The following is a 25,560-nucleotide window of genomic DNA, read 5'->3' as shown; positions in this document are numbered from 1 at the left end:
AACATATTCATCATTTCATCCAATGTAGCCCATGGTTCAATATAACCTGAAATTTTTCCTCCTGAATAGAAGTACTTGCCAGAGATTCTGTCCTGTAATTTTATAGTTTTCTTGTGTGAATATTTTTATACAGTTGACAGCCTATTTTATAAATGTTTCATAAAAAAATCTGTGATTGCAAATTTGAAAGTTTAACACATTATGGTGTGTGTCACTCACTTAGGAAACTATTTTCTTCCAGAATGAAACTACAAGGACAGTTGAAACAGACTGAGATATAAACCACAACAATAGTATCAGAAATGGCAAAATCATTTGGAAAGAATTGATGGTGCTCAGTAAGCTACAAAAGTGGTTGTGACTCATTTAGTAGGCTAGATAAATGCAGAAATATAACATAAATAATGAACTGAACAGCAATGCTTGTCGTGTAACACTTCACTTTTGGTGAAGTCTACCATGCCTACGAATGATGATCATCACAGTGAAAGTATCTGTTATTAGCTAGTTGGTATACAATTGTACAATGATGGAAAGTTGTTATTCTTTGTGCATGTACACTAACCTGGATGAATGCAACACATCACCAAGGTGGGACAATGATGGCAGCTTTGGCTACGTGCTATGGTGCTTGCTGGCCAGAAAATTATTCTGTATTATAGGGTTCCAGCTCAGAGAAGCAATGTGCACTATCAAGAAAAAGAGTGTGCCATGACAATGGTGTTTAGGTTCTGGAAGAAAAAGAAGATTCTTTCTCCTTTCTTCCAGGAGTGCTAGTGCTGCAAGTTAGGCAGGAGAACTTCTGTGAAGTTTAGAATGCAGGAGATGAGGTACTGGAAAAGTAGAGCTGTGAGGACTGTTCATAAGTCACACTCAATTGTTCAGTTGGTAGAGCACTTGCAGACGAAGGGCACAGGTGCTGGGTCCCAGTCTCAGTATTGCACACAGTTTTAATCTGTCAGATAGTTTTATATCAGCACACTCTCTGTAGCAGAGTGAAAATTTCATCCTGGAGAATTTATTCTGTCAGATTTGTACAGAACTGTCATCATTATTGTCAGATGGAATTTACGTAATGTGCGATCAAATATATCAGAATTTATTTTAAATGTTGTGTTCCCTTATATCATCAGTTATGACAGAAGATATAATATAACTGTTGTGAGAAAAAATACTTTGTATCATTTAGTATAAAGTACGGATATGATAACAGTTCACAAATTCCAACACAATAACAACTGCAGAGGTGAAGAAGTCCTAACAACTGCAGAAGTGAAGATGTCCACATCAGGAAATAACTATACAGTTTACCCAAACAGTATTTCAAGAGGCAGAAGTTCAGAGTCAAAAAGGAACAGCACTTGCAATCTGAACGTACATACTATTTCAGATGCATTGAACACTTCAAGCTAGAACAGGCACCCAACTAATTCATACTGTGAAGGCAGTGACAATGGTATTTATATCCCATCCACTAACCTTTAGACTTGCATTTCAGTATTGCATTAAGAAAATGAGTATTTTATTAAATGCTAGTAATTTACCCTTGGGTATGTAAGCGAGTTCATCTTTGGTTGTTCCTGTCATTACAGGAACATGGGCAAAATTTCCTTGCAGGAATTGTTCTGCAACGTCAGCTGGTAAGAATTTTTCACCTCCATCTCCTGAATCTCGCTCAATAACAAAAGCAAATGAGCTGGTTAAATTCCTTGTCAGGTCCTGCAAAAACAAGGCATTAAGTAATAAATAACATGTGAACAATTGTAATTGTGTGCCAGGTTTTACTTTAAAACTTTTCTTAAAAATAGATCTAAATTAATTAATTTCTACATAAATAAATAAACAATGACAGCATGCACTCAAAATAATAACATACGTTTTGACTGATAAATTAATAAAGAAGCCTGAAGTTCTTTTATCAAATTGAGGAAAAGTTAATCAACATGGAGTAATGCCACCACTGTGCAGACACTTATTTTGTACATTATGTTATACGAATTATGTCCTATGGATCAACTATGAACAAGAAACTCACAGGCTGTCAAACCAATTCACATCTACATCCACATTTATACTCCGCAAGCCACCCAACGGTGTGTGGCGGAGGGCACTTTACATGCCACTGTCATTACCTCCCTTTCCTGTTCCAGTCGCGTATGGTTCGCGGGAAGAACGACTGTCTGAAAGCCTCCATGCGCGCTCGAATCTCTCTAATTTTACATTTGCGATCTCCTCGGGAGGTATAAGTAGGGGGAAGCAATATATTCGATACCTCATCCAGAAACGCACCCTCTCGAAACCTGGCAAGCAAGATACATCGCGATGCCGAGTGCCTCTCTTGCAGAGTCTGCCACTTGAGTTTGTTAAACATCTCCGCAACGCTATCACGGTTACCAAATAACCCTGTGATGAAACGCGCCGCTCTTCTTTGGATCTTCTCTATCTCCTCCGTCAACCCGATCTGGTACGGATCCCACACTGATGAGCAATACTCAAGTATAGGTCGAACGAGTGTTTTGTAAGCCACCTCCTTTGTTGATGGACTACACTTTCTAAGGACTCTCCCAATGAATCTCAACCTGGTACCCGCCTTACCAACAATTAATTTTATATGATCATTCCACTTCAAATTGTTCCGCACGCATACTCCCAGATATTTTACAGAAGTAACTGCTACCAGTGTTTGTTCCGCTATCATATAATCATACAATAAAGGATCCTTCTTTCTATGTATTCGCAATACATTACATTTGTCTATGTTAAGGGTCAGTTGCCACTCCCTGCACCAAGTGCCTATCCGCTGCAGATCTTCCTGCATTTTGCTACAATTTTCTAATGCTGCAACTTCTCTGTATTCTACAGCATCATCCACGAAAAGCCGCATGGAACTTCCGACACTATTTACTAGGTCATTTATATATATTGTGAAAAGAAATGGTCCCATAACACTCCCCTGTGGCACGCCAGAGGTTACTTTAACGTCTGTAGACGTCTCTCCATTGAGAACAACATGCTGTGTTCTGTTTTCTAAAAACTCTTCAATCCAGCCACACAGCTGGTCTGATATTCCGTAGGCTCTTACTTTGTTTATCAGGCGACAGTGCGGAACTGTATCGAATGCCTTCCGGAAGTCAAGAAAAATAGCATCTACTTGGGAGCCTGTTTCTAATAGTTTCTGGGTCTCATGAACAAATAAAGTGAGTTGGGTCTCACACAATCGCTGTTTCCGGAATCCATGTTGATTCCTACATAGTAGATTCTGGGTTTCCAAAAATGACATGATACTCGAGCAAAAAACATATTCTAAAATTCTACAACAAATTGACGTCAGAGATATAGGTCTATAGTTTTGCTCATCTGCTCAACGACCCTTCTTGAAGACTGGGACTACCTGTGCTCTTTTCCAATCATTTGGAACCTTCCGTTCCTCTAGAGACTTGCGGTACAGGGCTGTTAGAAGGGGGGCAAGTTCTTTCGCGTAATCTGTGTAGAATCGAATTGGTATCCCGTCAGGTCCAGTGGACTTTCCTCTGTTGAGTGATTCCAGTTGCTTTTCTATTCCTTGGACACTTAATTCGATATCAGCCATTTTTTCATTTGTGCGAGGATTTAGAGAAGGAACTGCAGTGCGGTCTTCCTCTGTGAAAGAGCTTTGGAAAAAGGTGTTTAGTATTTCAGCTTTACGTGTGTCATCCTCTGTTTCAATGCCATCATCATCCCGGAGTGTCTGGATATGCTGTTTCGAGCCACTTACTGATTTAACGTAAGACCAGAACTTCCTAGGATTTTCTGTCAAGTCGGTACATAGAATTTTACTTTCGAATTCACTGAATGCTTCACACATAGCCCTCCTTACGCTAACTTTGACATTGTTTAGCTTCTGTTTGTCTGAGAGGTTTTGGCTGCGTTTAAACTTGGAGTGAAGCTCTCTTTGCTTTCGCAGTAGTTTCCTAACTTTGTTGTTGTACCACGGTGGGTTTTTCCTGTCCCTCGCAGTTTTACTCGGCACGTACCTGTCTAAAACACATTTTACGATTGCCTTGAACTTTTTCCATAAACACTCAACATTGTCAGTGTCGGAACAGAAATTTTCGTTTTGATCTGTTAGGTAGTCTGAAATCTGCCTTCTATTACTCTTGCTAAACAGATAAACCTTCCCCCCTTTTTTTATATTCCTATTAACTTCCATATTCAGGGATGCTGCAACGGCCTTATGATCACTGATTCCCTGTTCTGCACATACAGAGTCGAAAAGTTCGGGTCTGTTTGTTATCAGTTGGTCCAAGATGTTATCTCCACGAGTCATTTTCTCTGTTTGATTGCTCGAGGTAATTTTCGGATAGTGCACTCAGTATAATGTCACTTGATGCTCTGTCCCTACCACCCGTCCTAAACATCTGAGTGTCCCAGTCTATATCTGGTAAATTTAAATCTCCACCTAAGATTATAACATGCTGAGAAAATTTATGTGAAATGTATTCCAAGTTTTCTCTCAGTTGTTCTGCCACTAATGCTGCTGAGTCGGGAGGTCGGTAAAAGGAGCCAATTATTAACCTAGCTCGGTTGTTGAGTGTAACCTCCACCCATAATAATTCACAGGAACTAACCACTTCTACTTCACTACAGGATAAACTACTACTAACAGCGATAAACACGCCACCACCGGTTGCATGCAATCTATCCTTTCTAAACACCGTCTGTGCCTTTGTAAAAATTTTGGCAGAATTTATCTCTGGCTTCAGCCAGCTTTCTGTACCTATAACGATTTCAGCTTCAGTGCTTTCTATCAGCGCTTGAAGTTCCGGTACTTTACCAACGCAGCTTCGACAGTTTACAATTACAATACCGATTGCTGCTTGGTCCCCGCATGTCCTGACTTTGCCCCGCACCCATTGAGGCTGTTGACCTTTCTGTACTTGCCCAAGGCCATCTAACCTAAAAAACCGCCCAGCCCACACCACACAACCCCTGCTACCCGTGCAGCCGATTGTTTCGTGTAGTGGACTCCTGACCTATCCAGCGGAACCCGAAACCCCACCACCCTATGGCGCAAGTCGAGGAATCTGCAGCCCACATGGTCGCGGAACCGTCTCAGCCTCTGATTCAGACCATCCACTCGGCTCTGAACCAAAGGTCCGCAGTCAGTCCCGTCGACGATGCTGCAGATGGTGAGCTCTGCTTTCATCCCGCTAGCAAGACTGGCAGTCTTCACCAAATCAGACAGCTGCCAGAAACCAGAGAGGATTTCCTCCGATCCATAGCACACATCATTGGTGCCGACATGAGCGACCACCTGCAGATGGGTGCACCCTGTATCCTTCATGGCATCCGGAAGGACCCTTTCCACATCTGGAATGACTCCCCCCGGTATGCATACAGAGTGCACATTGGTTTTCTTCCCCTCTCTTGCTGCCATATCCTTAAGGGGCCCCATTACACGCCTGACATTGGAGCTCCCAACTACCAGTAAGCCCACCCTCTGCGACCGCCCATATCTTGCAGACTGAGGGGCAACCTCTGGAACAGGACAAGCAGTCATGTCAGGCCGAAGATCAGTATCAGCCTGAGACAGAGCCTGAAACCGGTTCGTCAGACAAACTGGAGAGGCCTTCCGTTCAGCCCTCCGGAATGTCTTTTGCCCCCTGCCACACCTTGAGACGACCTCCCACTCTACCACAGGTGAGGGATCAGCCTCAATGTGGGCAGTATCCCGGGCAACCACAGTCTTACAAATGAAGAAGGACATAAGCAGAGAAATGCAATAATTATGAACTCTACCTACATTAAAGTAGGATATTTCAGAGCTTGACAGCCAATAACTAACCTTGTGTGTAATTTCAGGTGCATTATCACCAGTATGTGATAGCCTTTGGAGTCCATGTAGAGAGCGCATTTTAGATTAAGGTGACAATGTCAGCTATTGGAATATTTTGGTGAACAGTAAATTTTCTCTCTCTCTCTCTCTCTCTCTCTCTCTGACACACACACACACACACACACACACACACACACACACACATACAGCACTGTTAGCTGCAGGGAAGTACATTGTCTGAAATCTTAGCACAACTTGCATGTTGTTAATATGTATTCCATAGATTATCCAGTCCATGTTGTTAATATGTATTTCGTAGACTATCCAGTCCATCTCCGTGACACTCTTGCCCTCTATTCTGCATTCACTAATGTCCCCTCAGGATAAGCTAACATATCAGAATCAGAATTTTATTGTCTCTCAACATACATGTCAAATCATTGCTTTATTGTACAGGAGACTCATCAAGCTTATAACTATAATAGGTTCTACATGGAATACAACATTTACTAGAACTATATAAACTATTAATTCTTATCCTGCTCAACTGGTCAGATCATCATTAAAAAATTCATCAGTACAGTAGAAGCATTTTTGAGCCAGAGTGCTATATAATTTCCTTTTTACTGAATCAGTTTCAATCTTTTGAAAATTTATCCTTTTTAATTTGTTGAATATTTTCATCCTCATATATTGTTGGGTCTGCTCACAAAGATTGAGTCTATGTGTAGGAAGCATGAAACTTTCTATGTTTCTAATTCCACATCTGTGTTGGAAGTTTTTGGAGCAAACAGTTCTGGAGTATTATTTGTGAAAAGAATTGTTTCATATAAATACAATGAGGGAACACTTAGTATATTTAGGTCTCTTAATAGTGACTGAAAAAATTCTCTTGACTTTGCACAACACATGTTACTTACAATCTTTTTCTGTAAAGTCAATATTTTTGTCAGACTGCTAACATTTCCCCAAAAGATAAAGCCGTATTTCACTGTCACCTCGAAGTAGCTATGGTACACTACCTTTTTCATGTCTATGGCAGTGTCACTGGCTAAGATTAACATAACAAATGCCAGGCTGTTCAGTTTATTTTTTAAATAGTCTATATGTGAGGAGCATGACAGATTTCTGTCCAACTGCATTCCTAAGAATTTAACACATTCTGCTTGATTTAGTTCCAGACTTCCTTGCATAGTTTGAATATAATTTATTTTTGACTGATTTCTCTTACACTGCATAACCTATGTTTTTGAAATATCTGGTTTTAGTCTACATAGATGAAACCACACATCTTGATTTTCTAGAGTTTTTATGACATTTTTGGGAATTTCTTCTGCATTTTTATTTTCTATCGGTGCTGATTTGTCATCAGTGGATAAAACTGAATGATGATTTATATTTATGGTGAAGTTATCTGTGTAAAAAAGAAAAAAATATAGGGTCTAGAATTGATCCTTGTGGTCACCCTGTGAAATAGTTCTCCATTTTGAAGAGTATTTTTCTTTGTCTGATGTTATGGCTGCTCTTTGCTGTTACTTTGTCAAATATGACTTGCACTACTGTAACGCACTGCCTGTAATTCTGTATTTTTACATTTTATATTATAATAGTGAGTGGTTCACACAGTTGAATGCTTTGTATAAGTCACAGAAGGTTCCTGCAGCTTTTTGTGGTTTATCTATGGTGGAATTAACTTGAGTTATGAATTAATTAACTGCATAAATTGTACTTTTGCTTTTTTGGAAGCCAAATTATATTAAAGTTGTGACAAAAATTTTGAATCTGGATTGCAACAATCGTTTCAAATATTTTAGAACATACAGGAAGAAGGGAAATTGGACAGTATTTTCCCCTATCTTCTTTAGAGTCTTTTTCTTAAATAATGGTTTCACTTCTGCATGTTTTAGAATGTCTGGAAAGTAACATTATTAAAGTGATTTATTAATTGTTTCAGACAGTAGATGTGCAATTATATTTGAAGCTGCTTTGATGACTTTGACAGGTATTTCATCCCATCCCACATAATTTTTGTTTATTTGGCTTAATATAAATCTTTTACTGTTACTTTGTCAAATTTGACTCTGATTCTTGCTCAAAAGTGACCCAAATAAATGTACATTATCTTGATAGGAGTTTAATCTACATTACCTTCAGATTTTGCTACCATTATAATAAAATTTGTTAAAATTATCTGATATCTGAGCAGGATTTACAATTATTTTGTCTTGTACCTTTATTACCTTTATTTTAGAAATTTCCTGGTGGCTAGGATTGATTCCAAGGTCACATTTGACAACTGTCCATAATGCCTTGGATTTATTTCTGTACTTGTTGATAAATTTAGTATTTGCCATTTTCTTTGCTGCTTTTACAACCTTCCTAAATATTTTTATATGATTTAACATAACTATCATAAAACAGTTAAGCCTTTTATGGCCACTTGTTGACAAATTGCCTGTTGGCATCCATCTCAGGTTCTTGGGTTGAAGAACCCAATATGGAAGTCAACAAGCAATTTGTCACACCATCTATTATAACAAACCTGTCACAGGCCATTCCTACTTTATCTGAGATAGTGTTTACTGAGACAACACCGAGCAAGGTGGCTCAGTGGCTAGCACACTGGACTCGCATTCGGGAGGACGACGGTTCAATCCCGCGTCCGGCCATCCTGATTTAGGTTTTCCGTGATTTCCCTAAATCGCTCCAGGCAAATGCCGGGATGGTTCCTTTGAAAGGGCACGGCCGACTTCCTTCCCTAATCCGATGAGACCGATGACCTCGCTGTCTGGTCTCCCCCCCCCCCCCCCCCCCCCCCAAAAAACAACAACAACAACAACTGAGACAACAGCCATATCATGTGCCAACAGGTTTACAACTACTGCACTGTTAAAAATTTCTGATGCAACAACCATTGCCATATTCTGAATTTAAGCAATTTTATGGGAAGAAAACACTAAAGCTGGCTGATACTCCTTTATTTTCTTTTATGTTCACTAGTAGTTTTGACACCTTATCCATTTTTAGGTGACAATGTCCTCTTAATATTCTCATGGAGTTACTTTGAAATGGACAGTCATCCAAACTAGCAATGCTGACATTAAATAAATAAATATTTTACAGATGATCTTTGTGGTTTCTGTTCTTTAAGGGTTATCAGTAACAAAATATTTTACAATTTTATGATTTTATGTGGATAAGGCAAACAACCACCTGTACACCCTCATGAACAGTCACTTCCAAAATGTGGCTAATCATGAAACTGCACCCCCTCCCTCCTACCTGTTGTAGAACCCCACAGCTCTGATGACTTTAATAGCAGCTCTGAAACCCATGCCAACTGGATCCAGCAACAAATCTTCTTAAGAGCACAAGTGTGAATTGTCTCTCCCATCCTTGGACATCCACTTGCCTTGCAGATTAAAACTATGTGCCGGACTGAGGCTTGAACATGGAATCTCATCTTTTCATAATGAATGTTCTTACCACCTGAGGTATCAAGGCCCGACACTCAGCACACCCTCACAGCTGTACTTCTGTCACTACCTCTCTCCTGAGTTGTGCCTAGATAGGTCAGGCAGTAAGAGCATTCCTCATAAAGAGCTATGTTCCACTTTCAAGTCTTAGTCAGGTGCACAGTCTTAATTGCCAGGAATTTTTGTAACAGTGTACACTCCTCTTCAGAGTGAAAAATTTATCCTTGTGTCCTACATATACTCAGACTATGCAGTGTACAAAATACATATCTTGTTGACAACATGTATACAAGACAAAAAGAGAACTTGAAAGATAAAAGTTTGTATCAAAAGGCAACATACACTACAGTTAGTTGCTGTACTGATTGTTCCCACAAGAGTATAGGCCATGAAAAGTAAAGTTCTAGGTTGAAGTCTTGGTCAGTCATAATTTTAATATGCCAGGAAGTTTCCTAACAGTTCACACTCCCTCCAGAGTGAAAGATTTATTCTAGAAGGAATGTGATATTTTAACAGATCATAATGTTCACTAATGTGCAGCACATCATAAATTTAGGCAATTAATAATACAATGCTTACATAAAAGTATTCTCCTGTTTTGGCAATTTCCAAAGCATCTTTTCCTTTCAGGCAATTAACTATCTCTTCTGATGTTGTATCTGGGCAGTTCACCAGCCTTGCTTGCTCTCTTGCTTGTTGCAGTGGGTTTCTAACACCGTTTGTTAGATCAGCTCCACTCATTGCAATTATTTTATGGAACAAGCCTAAAACAAAAGTTAAAATTTTTTTATTGATGGTTGGTACCTTAATGAAACACATTCAATATCATGAAACACATTTTTTTGTAATTGTATACATTATATCCTCAAAGACTGATAAATTAGATCAGTACAATCATGAAAGGTCTCAGATATCAAAGTGTGAGGACTTTGCCTACAAGTGACAATCATTGTGCATAAACTCAGCATGCAATTACCATTGTCAGACATTTTCTTTGAGTTATATCTTTGGAGTGTTGCATGAGTTAGTTTTGTTCTATGATTCTCTATAGTGTCAATGTATTGTACATGTGCTCAACAATATTATAATAAATACCATTCATCTTATTCTGCAATCAGATCAAGTGATATTCCTGTGATCCACTTTCCTGGAATTCTCACAGTCATAACCCAACAAAAGCATGCAGATCATCTTCAGCAAAATTCAATATATGTAATGGATTGCTTCACAATGACAGTGACTTGTTGCAATGAGCAATGTTTATCTGGACAGTTTTCCCAGCATGATAATGTCAACTGTGCTTCTTGAAGTGTTTTTAATGTATCTGTACAGACAATGAATGCTGTGAAAACAGAAAATGGTGTACTTCCACGACCCTCTCATAGGGTGAACAATATGGAACATTTACATAGACAATGTTTGGCACAGTATGACCTTTTCAGTGACTTTAAAAATGATTGAGGTCAAGTACTAAATCTATACGGCGTTTTTTTTTTTTACAGAACATTCTGTGTTTCCTGGAAATTCAAACCTGTACAAAATTGCTCCATGTAATTTTATTAGTGCATCCACAGTTGAACCCATTAGCACAGAAATGTGGAGCCCACCCAACTGTGTTACACAAGAAGATTTTGGTGGTTTCTTCCATGTTGCATACAAGTGCTGGGATTTCCATTACAACAGCACTTGCACTGGCAGTATGAGTGCCAAACAAAATTGATTTTCACGAAGTGCACATAAGACAATACTTACAGCCTAAACAACTGCCTTTCCAGCCTGATCATCCAATGATGTTGTTCACCATCGCATAAATCACACTTGGCAACTGGGGTGTACTGAATAATGATTTGAAGGTTTCCATATATTCAGCAATATCGGTGAATAGCCTTATGTTATTAGTGATGTGATACAATCACCACCTACATCTAGCAAATTTTATATGGTGAAAGGAACCCTGCACTGATGATTAGCTATGTTGCTGGAACAGCTGATACAGCAAGTGGTACAGACAGAGAAACTGGGCAGCAGAATGCATTCACAGTTTTGGAGACACTTACATAAACTGACAGATCTAACATACATGCCAGACAGCATACTTTGGACATGTTGGTTATCTAAGTTACCATTGTACACTGAAGAACCAAAGAAACTGGTACACCTGCCTAATATTGTGTAGGGCCCTCACAAGCATGTAGAAGCACTGCAACGCGGCACGGCATGGACTTGATTAATGTCTGACATAGTGCTGGAGGTAACTGACACCATGAAACATGCAGGGCTGTCCATAAATACATAAGAGTACAAGAGCATGGAGATCTCTTGATCTCTTCTAAACAGCATGTTACAAGGCATTCCAGATATGCTCAATAATGTTCATGTCTGGGGGAGGGGGGAAGAGTGTTCCTGGAGCCACTCTGTAGCAGTTCTGGACATGTGGAGTGTCCCATTGTATTGCTAAAATTGCCAAAGTCCATTGGAATGCACAATGGACATGAATGGCTGGAGGTGATCAGACTGGATGCTGACGTACATGTCACCTGTCAGGGTCATACCTAGACGTGTCAGGGGTCCCATATCACTCCAAATGCACACATCCCACACCATTACAGAGCCTCCACAAGCTTGAACAGTCCCCTGCTGACATGCAGGTTCCATGGATTCATGAGGTTGCCTCCATACTCATAAAAGTCCATCTGCTTGATACAATTTAAAATGAGACTCGGTCGACCAGTCAACATGTTTCCAGTCATCAACACCCCAATGTCAGTGCTGACGGGCCCAGGCAAAGCATAAAGCTTTGTGTTGTGCAGTCATGAATGGTACACGAGTGGGCCTTTGGTTCCAAAAGCTCATATCGATGATGTTTCATTGAATGGTTCACATGCTCACACTTGTTGATGACCAAGCATTGAAATCTGCAACAATCTGCAGAAGGTTTGCACTTCTGTCATGTTGACGATTCTCTTCAGTTGTCGTTTGTCCCAGTCTTGTAGGAGCTTTTTTCGGCTGCAGCAATGTCAGATATTTGATGTTTCATCAGATTCCTGACATTCACGGTACACTCATTACATGGTCATACGGAAAAATCCCCGCTTCATCCCTACCTTGGAGATGCTCCGCCGACTATAACACCACATTCAAACTCACTTAAATATTGATAACTTGCCATTGTAGCAACAGTAACGGATCTAACAACTGCACCAGGCACTTCTTGATGACGTTGGCCTGCTTTCTTTATTTGTTCATTTGTTGTCCTTGGCGTCGACGTACTGGCTGAAAAAATAGAGGCTGGATGTGCAACTACTGTCTACTGTAAATGATGTAGCCGACAGATGCGCCATTGTGTTTCACAGTACTTTAATTTCACTGTTCACAACCCCCCAATATTACTCAGTTAAATGGCCAGTTCACTAATGTTTAACTTTAGATAAGCCTCATTAATAGTTTTGCAGGCGAACATCCACATACTGCTACAATAGTTTACTGTTGAACATCTATGAGCAGTAAAGAACATAACCACATAATTCACAGTTCTTTCAGTGTAATCAGGTACATATGGAACAGACACTATCATTGTTTTAACACATGGCCTATTTGTGTTACACTTAATTCACAGTTACATTGATGCATTGTTGTTGTTCTAACCAACACAAGTTTCTCGTCTGAAACTCAGCTGTGGACTCAATGTCTGACGACCAAAAATTGGGCCCTTATATATCCTCACAATAATAGGTGCTGAAACTACACATTGTTCAAAATTAAATGTACAGAAATTACAATTAAAACTTAACTCATTAAATGAACTGAATACATTGAAAAATTGGCTCTTTTTAACAGTTTCTTCTACTACAAGATTTAGGCTGAATTATTTGTTTAAATGGTGAAATTAACATATATAATTATGCAAACAATACTTTTGATAAAACTGATAATTACTTTGAAATTAATTAAGGGCTGGCTTTGCTGACATGTTTTCAAATAGAGCCAAATAGATCCTTTAAAAATACAATTAATTGTTCCTCCAAATGTTTATAATTAGTACAGAACTTATATTTGTTTATACATCAACAACAGAATTTAAGTTATGAAACAATTACTGGTTTCACCCTATAACAAAAGATACTAACTATGCACAATTGAAATAAATTAGAAAATCAAAAACTAAGCACACAATTAGATCTGGTGTTAAATACTTTGAAACTGAGGGCCAACCTTCCAACCTTTCTCTTTTATGAAAATGCAAATTATGGTCATGTATGTTAATGATACTTAGTTGAAAGTGAAAAAATAAAGGCTAAGGAGACAGATGGCAAAACAAGAGGGGCAGTAAAAATATCCCAGCTTGCTTCATCGCAACTGTTGTCTTATATAGGCACTGCTGGCCGCAGCGCTGTATTCTGCCTGTTTACATATCTCTGCATTTGAATATGCATGCCTATACTAGTTTCTTTGGAGCTTCAGTGTATATTCAATGAGTGATGGTTCCACATGGTGATGTTACATGGAAATTTAAATTATATATGTTGGATAGAAGTTTTGAGTTTCAGCAACTATGACGATACTATTATGGAAAGGACAACAGTTAATGGCAGTAGCAGTTCACAGTCCCACAACTAAGGCAATAAATTGCCAAAGGCCACCAAGCACTCATGGAAACATGACAATGATGTCACAAGTCAACTCGTGATTGCAGCAGTCAGCATGAGAACTAGACATCAGCTTTTTACATCAGACACATCCCTATCTAACAGGGCCAGGAATACTAGTTACGACAAACACTGTTGTGTTGGTTTCATGCACATTTTGGGAATCAAGCATGTAAATGTTCCTCACTGTGTAGTTACTCAAATGCTAGGCACAACATTGAAATAGGCACATGGCCATGAAACATAAAAAATATGTCACTAGTACAGTTGGATTGACCAAATAAGTTTAGCCTGACCTACGCAGGAACCCTCTAGACTGTACATCCTAGATAAGATATGAAACCAGGATTTTCTTATTGACAGTGACACTGAGGTGAGTACCCTCCCCAACACAGCATCTCAACCTGAGAATTTGGATGCCACCATCAATAACACACACTTCAAAGTATATGGAATAGTTCCACATAGTGTACCTCGCATTGCACGAAGCTATCATCCAACATTTCACAACTGTGGGCATAAATGAGCCGATATTCAGTACTGATTTTTTAAGACCATTCCACTTCATTCCTGACCTAGCAAATGGCAAATTTCAGTACACTAGCAGTGGGGTTTAAGTGACAGGCAACATCTGCAGACCATTTACACACACATGTATATGGTACAGAGATTCTGGAATAACATCTGAGAAACAATTCAAGAATACTTACTGTTCTTTGAAATCGAATTTAGATGCCATAAGTAAGAAGTATGATGATGAAAACCAAGAAAAAGAAAATTATGCAATGAAAATCAAGCTGCAGCATCCATCCTGCCCACCTGCAATATTGGCATCCTGCATGACAGAACAGATATGCAGGAGGCCTTCATCACAGTGAGTGAAACCAAAGCAGATGTTTACGGTATGACTGAGGCCACTGCCAGAGATGAAAGCACAGCCTCATGTCTCAGCCAACAACTGATAGGGCACACTACCTGAACACCACGGATTGAAGGGGTGCCATCACGATCCACAAGTGGACTATTTTCCTACGCCACTCACGTGATCAAAAATAGTCCCAGAAGATCCATCTGCCAACTGGAATTATAAGCCGGAGCATTGCCAACCAGAAGGCAGTTCGACATGTGCCATGGACTTGTAGGGATCTACCATCCCAACTCAACACCCTCGTGCCTTGTCTGCAGATAGTCCCGGATCGTCAGGAGTGGTAGCTTCAGACTGTGACTCAAGAGTGTCATGCAGCAGTGGTCTGGCCTCCCTGGACAGCTTTGTTGTAATGCTGTGCCAACCACTCTCTAGTAATTTTGTTTCTGTCTTTTCTTTGGTGGACTTACTCGAGTGAGAGACTTGTGAGGAAAACATTTTATTTTGTTATCCTTCTTTTATAAGATCCAAAGTGGGATCCATACTTAGTTTCTTGCCTAAATTGTGTTTTGTTTTGACTACTTTGTTGACATCAGCAACGTTCTTATTTATTGGTTTTTCCTCATAAAAACAAATTGAGGAATATCATTCACTTTTTCTCTCTGCTACCACAGATACAGCAGTCGCGAGGGGTAGGTTTTGTTCGATATTCACATATTTTCCCAGTCGTTTTTCTCTATGGCAGACAGTATTCCAGGTTTAGATGAATCTTCAGCATGAGTCATAGCACTGTTAAGAACACATGCAACAAACAAATGAGCTTATTATGCAGTGATTACAGGCAATGTTCTCCCCACTCTCAGAGGTTCCAGTTCATAGGTCGCAGTCAGACTCCTCTCTGATACAGTTCTGTGCCACAGACCCACATTTTCCAAGTTCAACAAAACTCCTGAGCTATGGGAAAACTATGTGACCATGTGGAACAACATTTCCTTGCACATACTGTCACTAGTGACATACAACGTCGCTTGTTTTTTCTTGTCAATTTGAGTCCTGACATTTAACATCTGTTGAAGCAATTACATCCAAACGAGGAGCCTCATACCCTCTCCTATGAGGCACTGATGTCTAGCTTGTTGGATTCTTTTGACTCCTAGGTACACAATCTTCTGTTGCCAAAAACTCCCAACACAGTCTAACAGGGAATGGATTGAAACTTCCTGGCAGATTAAAATGGTGTGCTGGTCTGAGACTCGAACTCGGGATCTTTGCCTTTCGTGGGCAAGTGCTCTACCAACTAAGCTACCCAAGCATGACTCATGCCCCATCATAACAGCTTTACTTCCGCCAGTACCTCGTCTCCTACCTTCCAAACTTGCCCCTGAAAGGCAAAGGTCCTGAGTTTGAGTCTCGGTCTGGCACACAGTTTTAATCTGCCAGGAAATTTCATATCAGCACACACTCCACTGCAGAGTGAAAATCTCATTCAGAGAATGGATTGTTACTCTTCAAGGTCTTTCCTGTGACTGTCAGTTCTTCTGTGGGAACCCTCACCTGCGGGCAGTCATATGGTTTGGCACTCATGTGGGATATGATTCTTGTCCAAGCTCCAGACAACTTCCTGCAAGCAGATCTTTGAAACTGAAACATCTCTCCTTGGAAACTTTATCAATTATTTGCACACATGAACAGTCAATTTGCTCATCTGCCACACTCCAATCGCCATCATAACTCTTTCCTGCCTGCCCACCATGCAGCCATACTTCACAATGACAGTGTCCGTGCCAGGGATATTCCACGAAGGATGTAGCCACCCCCTTGAGCCATGTTGTTAGTCCCCACCTTCAGCCACATAAGCAACATTTGCACCCATGTAGTCAATGTTTTGTTATGCATCGATGACGAGATAATCATTCCCAGAGGGTGACCTGCTCAGTCTCTGGGATGCAGGGTCATAAGGCCGAAGTCTGCCAGTTGTCAATGTTTATGGATGTGGACCACACTACATTAAGCCCTACAAAATTTGTAGGGGATGAGTCAGACCAAACTCCACCAGTTTTTCCACACATGACAGCAGCTATCACTCTGACCGCACAGGTAAACAGCGCCCCTTACCCACCATCATTGACTGGGACTGGCACCGCCAGTTAATTTCACCATTGCTTTGTTCATTCACAATTGCTCTGAAGAGTTACAGCAACTACATCATCCAACTACAGGGGAGGTTCTTAACAAGGATCCAATATCTAACAAATGATTTCACAGCAGGCATTTTGGTCCTATGAGGCCACCAACTTGTTAGGGATGGAACTCTTCCACTCCTGGGCATCGAGCTACACTATTCTGCACCAGCTATCAAGTCCTTCTCTTTGGACACTCAGTTGCAAGCGCTTCTGGACTCATTCTCAGACATCTTTTCCGATGCCTTCCTAGGGGTCTCTGGGTTCCACATCCAAATCCTTCCCTCAGTGGTTCCGAAGTTCCACAAAGCCCATCCAGTACCGTTTGCACTCTGCGATAAGCTGCAGCTGGTGCTTCATCACCTGGAAGATGAAAGAGTCCTGATGCCAGTGCACTATAGTCACTGGGCTTCACTTATCATCATCATCATCATCATCATCATCATCATCATCAAAAAGCCGAACTGGTCTCTTTGAGTTTGTAGGGATTTTTAAGCCACTGTCAATCGCAATCCATTATTGGCACCTAACCCATGTCAAAGGTTGAGGATATTCTGTCAAAACTGTTGGGAAGAAAAGTATTTGCCAAGACTGATCTTCATTATGCCTACCTCCAGTTGCCTTCAGACAAGACATCGAGTCTATCTATCCTGGTCATCAATATGCCTTTTGGACTTTCTTGTTACAACTGGCTTCCATTCAGGGTCACAGGTGCCCTTGCCACTTTTCAGTGCAATTGGGAGATGCTGACCAGAGACATTCTTGGGACAGCAAACTACCTTGATGACATCTTAGACGCTAGTGGTACCAACCACGAACTTGCACGGAACCTATGTGCACTCTTCAGTATTCTGCAGGATGCTCACTTAGTTGCAAACAAGGACAAATGTATTTTTTTTTGTGCCTCACATAACCTGCCTCATCACATCTTCAGTGACACAGGTATTTGTCCAATGCTGCAATACGTCATGACACTTCACAGCTCATGTCCATACATGGGCAGCTGAATTACTATAGGCATTTTATTCCCCACTCTGCAGCTCTGGCAGAACCGCTTCACCACCTCCTTTGTAAAATTACTTCATGGGAATGGTCTCTGGCTTGTGATCAGGTTTTCAAATGTCTGAAATCAGCCCTCCTTAAGCCAGTGTGCCTTCTCCCATATGACCCCTACAAACCTCTCACCTGGGCTGTGGATGCATTGGATTATGTATTGGGGGCCATCTTGTCTCACATTGTTGATGGCACTGAATGGCTGATTGCCTTTGTCTCCAAAACTCTCTCACCCACACAGAAAAATTATAACCCAATCAAGAAGGTGGCCTTAGCCATGGTTTTTGGGTTAAAAATGCTCCACAACTTCATCTACAGCAGCCACTCCACATTGTTCACAGATCACAAGCTGTTGGTCTCCCTGCTTGATGCCACTTCAGCCATTCCTATGAGGACTTCTCACCACCTCCAGTGGGATAACGATCGCTGGCAGGTTGTGCTGCTGCCCTCCCTGCACCAGCAGGAATTGAAGCTCCTGCATGTCAGACACTGGGGTATTGTCCTCACGAAACATCTCACCTGCCAACATGTTTATTGGAGAGGGATGGATCCCACCAACACTCATATGGTGACATAATGTACCATGAGTCAAAGTCAACAATTGGCACTCCCTCATCCCCTTGGCATCTGACCGCTTCTCCTTGGTTCTGCTTATACCTGGATTTCGTGGGCCCGTTCCTTGGTCCCTCCTGGCTCATCCTCAAAGATACCGGCAATGGATTCCCATATGTCTCCCGCATGTCCTCCACATCAGCCACAAGTATCACCCACAATCTCTCCCATATCTTTGACATTGAAGGACTTCTGGAAACAACTGTGACCAACAATGGTCCTCAGTTTGTCTGCTGAATTCACTTGCTTCTGTGCTACTTCCAGCATCCAGTTGCTCCATACGGTGCTGTTTCATCCTTCATCAAATTGTCTGGCAGAAAGATTTGTCCACACATTTAAGACATGGAGGGCCAAACTGCATCAGCAGCACACGCTGGATGACACTCTCATATTTTTCTTTTGACCTACTGGTCCACAGTCCAGTATGTGACACCCCCAGTGTAAAAACTTAACAGACACCCTCACCAATCACCCCTGTCCACCCTGTTCTCACTTTCTGTCCCATCCACCTCAGCAATGTTCTAACCACTCTTGTTTTTCACTGCAGGATCCAGTTTGGGCAATAGTGTTCACCAGGAACCGTCTTCAGTGGGGCCCGACCACGATCTCCAACCTCCTCAGCTGTGCCACGGCAACTGTCACCCTTGAAGATGGCATGGTGTGCCAGAAGCACAGCAACCAGCTCCACCTCTGGCATCTGGCATGCTTCGGGGGCAGCTCCTACACCACCTTGTCTTCCATTGGATCTCAGGGATGATCGCTTCCTGCCTTCCAGTCCAGTGCTGCTGCTATTTTCACCACCTGCGGCAAGGCCAGTGGACAGTATCCCATATGACAATATGACAGAACAGAGATGTGGGATGTCTTCATCACAGCGAGTGAAACCAAAGAAGATGTTTACAGTATGGCTGAGGCCACAGCCAGAGACAAAAACACAGCCTAGTGTTTCAGTCAACTGCCACCAGGGACCATTACCCATGCTACACGAATTGACAGCAGCACCACAGGTTGCAATCAACAAGCCAACTATTTTCCTACACCACTCACATGATCCAAAATAGTCCTAGAAGATTCATCCACCTAACAGCCTTATAAGCCAGTGCACTGCTGGCCAGAAGGCAGTTCGACATGCCACCTGGATTTGTAGGGATCTGTAATCCTGGCCACAATATCCTTGTACCTTGTCTGCTTCTTCTTCTTCTTTCTTGGCTCTACAGCTCATGATGAGCCTTGGCCTCTTCTACAATTTCCTTCCATCTCTCTCGGTCCTTTGCCAATACTCTCCAGTTTCTATAGCCCATCTTGCTAAGATCTTTGATTACTCCATCTTCTCATCTGGGTCTTGTTCAACCACGTCCTCTCTGCCTTCCTGGCTTTCCTTGTAATATTCTTTTTGGTACTTCTGCATCATTCATGCAAGCCATGTGTCCCGCCCACCTCAGTCTGGATGATTTCACTATCCTTCTGATGGGCTAGTCTTTGTATATGGTATACAGCTCATGGTTGTATCTCATCCTCCATCTTCCTCTTTCACAGATTGGGCTGATAATTCATCTAAGTACTTTTCTTTCAAATGCATCCAGTGTTTCAATATCTTTAGTTGTTAATGCCCAGGCTTCAGAGGCATATGTAAGCACTGGTCGTATAAGTGATTTATACATAGTTAATTTCGTGGTACAAGTCAGGAGCCTTGAGGATAGAAGTCTTGTTAGGGCAAAATGGGCTCTGTTGGCCAGTATTAATCTCTGCTTAATTTCAAAGGAGGTATCACTTAGATGTGTAACTGTCGAGCCCAGATACTTGAAATGTTCAACTCTCTCAAATATATAATTGCCCATTGTTATTGCATTTGGCCTATTTTCTCTATGTGCTTTTCCAGCTGCCATATATTTTGTTTTATGTTCATTAATAATTAACCCCGTGTTCCTACTGGCCTGTTCAAGGGCTATAAATGTCTCTTCCATTGCTTTTTGGGTTCTTGCTATTATATCTATGTCATCTGCGTAGGCCAGTATATACACCGATTTATAGAAGATCGTTCCTCTGTTCAGAAGGTTGTTTCTCATCACCTTCTCCAGGGCAGCATTAAAGAGGAGGCATGCCAAAGCATCCCCTCATCACACTCCATTTTTAATACTCAGTGTGTTGGACATCTTTCCTCCTATTCTTACACTACCTTGTGTTTTGCTCATTGTCATTCTCACTAGCCTTACCAACTTTCTAGAGATTCCCAGTTCATCTAGAGCTTGATATAACTGCTCTCTATTTATGCTATCATAAGCTGCTTTGAAATCTATAAAGACTGGATGCATGCCAACTCCGTATTTGTTTGTTTTTTCCAGGATTTATCTTAAGGTGAATATTTGATCTATGGTTGACTTCCCAGGAAGGAATCCGCATTGGTACAGCTCCGTCTCCCTCTGTATGATTGGGAGTATTCTGTCGAATAGTATATTAGAGAGTATTTTATATCCCAAATTAAGTAGTGTGATCCCTCTGTAATTGTCAAACTCCATCTTATCTCGTTTCTTATATATAGGACATATGATACCCTTTTCCATTGTTGGGGCATTTTCTCCTCTTCCCATATTCTGGTGACCATTTTCAGAAGGCTTTGTTCCAGCTCTCTGCCTCCTTGCTTAAACAGTTCTGCTGGAATACCATCTGTCCCTGCCGCCTTGTTGTTTTTCAATTTCTTCATGGCAGTTTTCACTTCTTCTATATTTGGTGGGGCAGTGTTGTTGTCTGGGTCCTCTACCCCTTTGTGTCTATAAGGCTCTCTGGTATAGTTATTCTAGGGTTGAGGAGACTATCAAAATACCTTCGCCATCTTTTGCATATTCCCTTCCCTTCACTTATTATATTCCCTGTCTCATCTTTTATTAAGCTTGTTTTGCTACCAAAAGGCTTCTGTGCCGCATTCACCTCTCTGTAGAATTTTCTTATCTCATTTTTGCTTCTCAAGAGCTCCATTTCTTTGACACTTCCTCTCATCCATTCTCTCTTTTTTCTTTGGTGAGTCCTCTTTTCAATCCACCGTTTTTATTTGTATTCTTCTACTATCCCCCTCGTACAGTGTGATCGCAGTGTCCTTCTATATACTTTGTTCTTTTCTTCAGTTACTATTTCACATTCAGTATCAAACCATGATGGTCTTACTTGTCTTGTCCCAATTCCAAGTATCTCTCTTGCCGATGTCTCCACAGTTGTTTTTATCGCTTCCCACTTCTCCAGCGTTTTCCAGAATCCGAGTTATCTTCTCCTTATACTGTTCTCTTACTTCCACTGATTTTAAAGTTGTTATATTATATTTCTGTGCCCTGGGTCAGTCTCCTTTCGCTGCGTTAGATATCCTTGCCCTCACCTGTGCCCATACCAGAAAATGATCCGTATCTGTGTTTTGGCCTCTGAGACTCCTCACATCCAATAGGTCCGATTTGTGTCTCAGATCTATCAACACATGGTCGATCCGGTTTACTGTGTTTCCATCCAATGAGTTCCATGTTCCCTTATGAATTTCTTTATGTGGGAATGGTGTTGATCCTATTACCATATTTCTAGATGCTGCGAACAGTATAAGCCTTGTTCCGTTATCATTACTTGTTGCGTGTTTGCTGTGGGGGCCAATTACTGGTCTAAAAATCTGTTCTTTCCCCACCTGAGCATTTAGGTCTCCAGCTATTATTTTAATATCATGCCCTGGGCACTCATAATATACTCTTTCCAAAGATTCATAGAATACTTCTTTCTCTTCTTCTTCGGATTCTTCTGTTGGTGCATGGGCATTAATTATGGAGTAGGTAAAGAATTTCCCCTTTATCCTGAGTGTTGATAATCTTGGACTAATGGGTGTAAACTCTATTACCAAATGCTTTAATTGATGATGTACAACAAATCCTGTCCCCAGCTGGTGATTTCTTTCACTGCAGCTATAAAATATATTCGCCTCTTTCTTTTCTAAAACTCCACTCCCTGTCCATCTAATTTCTTGAAGTGCTATTATACTTTGCTTCAGATTCATTATTTGATCCAGCATTACTTTCAGTGCTCCTGGTCGATATAGGGATCTCACATTCCAAGTACCAATATATAGACCTGATCTATGCCTTATATTTCTCTTCTTTCTAATTTTTCCTCCTTCATTTACTTGTATTCCATCCTCTTTGTCCTTTTCCATGCCAGGTCCTTCTTCCTTCATCCGTCCGACTTTACTTTATAGAAGTTTTGCAACAGTTGTTTTTTACAGAGCGGGCTGTCAACCCTGCGTCCAACCCCTACCAGGGGATGAGTGATTTCTAATCAGGGTTTTCTTCCCTTAACCTTTGGAGACCCAACTCCCAACTGCAAGGCAGCAGTTATTGTTTTGCTAGTTTTGGTCTGCCCTGGGTATTTTATTTCCCCAGTGTCCACCATATCTGGTGAACATTCCCCAATCCATCACCTGGGAAGGCTCCCAATGGGAGACTAGCAACTCCACCTTGTCTGTTGGTAGTCCTGAATCGTCAGGAGTGATGATGATGATGATGTTTGGTTTGTGGGGTGCTCAACTGCATGGTTATCAGCACCTGTACAAATTCCCAACCTTTGCTCAGTCCAAACTCGTCACTTGCATGAATGATGATGAAATGAGGAGGACAACACAAACACCCAGTCATCTCGAGGCAGGTGAAAATCCCTGACCCCACTGGGAATCGAACCTGGGACCCCATGCTCAGGAAGCAAGAATGTGACTGCGAGACCACGAGCTGCAGACTCATCAGGATAGGTAGCTTTGGACTGTGACTCAAGAGTGTCTAGTAACAGAGATATGGCCTCCCTGGACAGCTTTGTGGTAATGCTGTATCTACCACTCTCTAGTAGTTTTGTTTCCATCTTTTCTTTGGTGGACTTTCTCGAGTGAGAGACTTGTAAGGAAAACATTTTATTTTGTTATTCTTCTGTTATAAGATCCAAAGTGGGATCCGTACTTAGTTTCTTCCTTAAATTGTGTTTTGTTTTAACTGTTTTGTCAACAATAGTAATTTTCTTGTTTATTGGTTTTTCCTAATAAAAACAAATTGAGGAATGTTGTTTGTGTCTCTGGTACCACAGACACAGCACAAGGTTCACAGTAAAAATTGTTTTCCAAGGCAAGGGAACTGGGTTCTGCTAAAATAAAATAGAACTGAAGAAGGAAAGGTCTCATCACAGAAAATAATTTGTGGATCACATGCAAACTGAAGTTGTAACAATTGAGAGTGGTGTGTGTGAACAACCAAAGCAAAAAGCATTAGGCAAAATCACATGTGAAGAGAGGGAACATAGCTGGGTCCAGCATAAGGCATGAATAACCCACAAGGAACCTTACAACATAACACAGATTAGCACTGCAAATGCAAATATCAGTGTACACGTTACTGCACCTGGTGCCATCTGTGATCCCAATGTTACAAGTGTTACTAGAACTAAGAGTCAGAAACCACCACACTCCAGTGTCAGTCACAGTTATCAGCAGAGGTCATAGAAGTTCCACAGCCTCTGAGACAATAAGATGCCAACTACAACCATTGTTCATGCTAGGGGCAGGTCTGTAAGGCTCCCTGCTTCCTCTTTCAGTGCCAGCTGGGCTAGCAGGACACCAAACTGCCATCTTACCAGAGAGAAATGGGCCCATTGTTCTACACTGGCAGCCTATTGTTGCTTTGCACTGAAGGGAAGTACCTCTATGGGAGCCTTTGCCTTTGTGTAAGAATTATCATATAAACTCAGCTTGCAGTTATCTTTGTCAGATGTTTTCTTTGAGTTGAGTTATCTCTTTGGAGGATTGCATGAGCTAGTTCGATTCTACACTTTTTATGCTGTCAATGCACTGCAAATGTTCTCAGCAGTATTAGAAATAAACATTGTCGATCTTATTTTGCAATTAGCTCAGGTGCCATGTCCATTATCCACCTACCTGGAATTCCCACAAATGTCGCATTGATGTTTTGTTACAGTGCTACATTGTGATATTATTAAAATGCAACTAAAATAATTTTTCATTTATTTAAGGATAGTTGTGTACAACTGTTCTGAAAAATGTCATGAAGAATAATTATGTGAAAAGAATGATCAGTATTCTTCATAAAAGATCCTTTTCAATTTTCATCATCAGTTTTGATTTAATTCTGTGTTAAATTTTATATAAGATTAAAAGGAGAAGCCAAACAAATAATAGCATCCAGTAGTAACATTGCATATTATGTTATGCAGGGTGACGGATCATCTTTAAGCAAAAATCCCAATTTGGAAATGAAAGGTTTACATGTTGTGACATAAAAGTTTGAGAATCGCAAGTAGTTTGTGTTGTCTGCCAGTGAATAACACCACCATGTTTTTGATTTACCTCACTTTCTCTCAATCTTTAGCATTAATTTCTCTTCAATTACACCAACCATCTTTTTCCTACTTCTCAGTAGCTCCTCTACTCAAATTAACTTTTAGTCTCATCAAATACTAATCAAATTACCAGTACTTTACTTACTTCAGTGGACAAAGTTCAAAACCATCGTACAATATGCGTTAAATGAGTATGTGCCAAGCAAGATCATAAGAGATGGAAAAGAGCCACCGTGGTACAACAACAGAGTTAGAAAACTGCTGCGGAAGCAAAGGGAACTTCACAGCAAACATAAACATAAAAGCCTTGCAGACAAACAAAAATTACGTGAAGCGAAATGTAGTGTGAGGAGGGCTATGCGAGAGGCATTCAATGAATTCAAAACTAAAGTTCTATGTACTGACTTGGCAGAAAATCCTAAGAAATTTTGGTCTTATGTCAAAGCAGTAGGTGGATCAAAACAAAATGTCCAGACACTCTGTGACCAAAATGGTAGTGAAACAGAAGATGACAGACTAAAGGCAGAAATACTAAATGTCATTTTCCAAAGCTGTT

General features: G+C 40.8%; 1 protein-coding gene across 1 annotated transcript in view; it reads right to left on the bottom strand.

Moving 5' to 3' along the window:
• LOC124776615 (esterase E4-like) overlaps positions 1–25,560 on the bottom strand; it is a 122,729-nt gene that overhangs the window by 51,527 nt on the left and 45,642 nt on the right. Inside the window, exons 5-6 of the mRNA XM_047251700.1 lie at positions 9,871–10,055; positions 1,545–1,719 (exon numbers count right to left, since the gene is read on the bottom strand). Of these exons, the coding sequence (XP_047107656.1) occupies positions 1,545–1,719; positions 9,871–10,055 (360 nt within the window). The remainder of the gene's footprint in view (positions 1–1,544; positions 1,720–9,870; positions 10,056–25,560) is intronic.

The sequence above is a fragment of the Schistocerca piceifrons genome, chromosome 2 (assembly GCF_021461385.2).
Source record: "Schistocerca piceifrons isolate TAMUIC-IGC-003096 chromosome 2, iqSchPice1.1, whole genome shotgun sequence".
NCBI classification, from domain to species: domain Eukaryota; kingdom Metazoa; phylum Arthropoda; class Insecta; order Orthoptera; family Acrididae; genus Schistocerca; species Schistocerca piceifrons.
The sequence above is the reverse complement of the archived record's forward strand: the minus strand, read 5'-3'. Positions and strand labels throughout refer to the sequence as shown.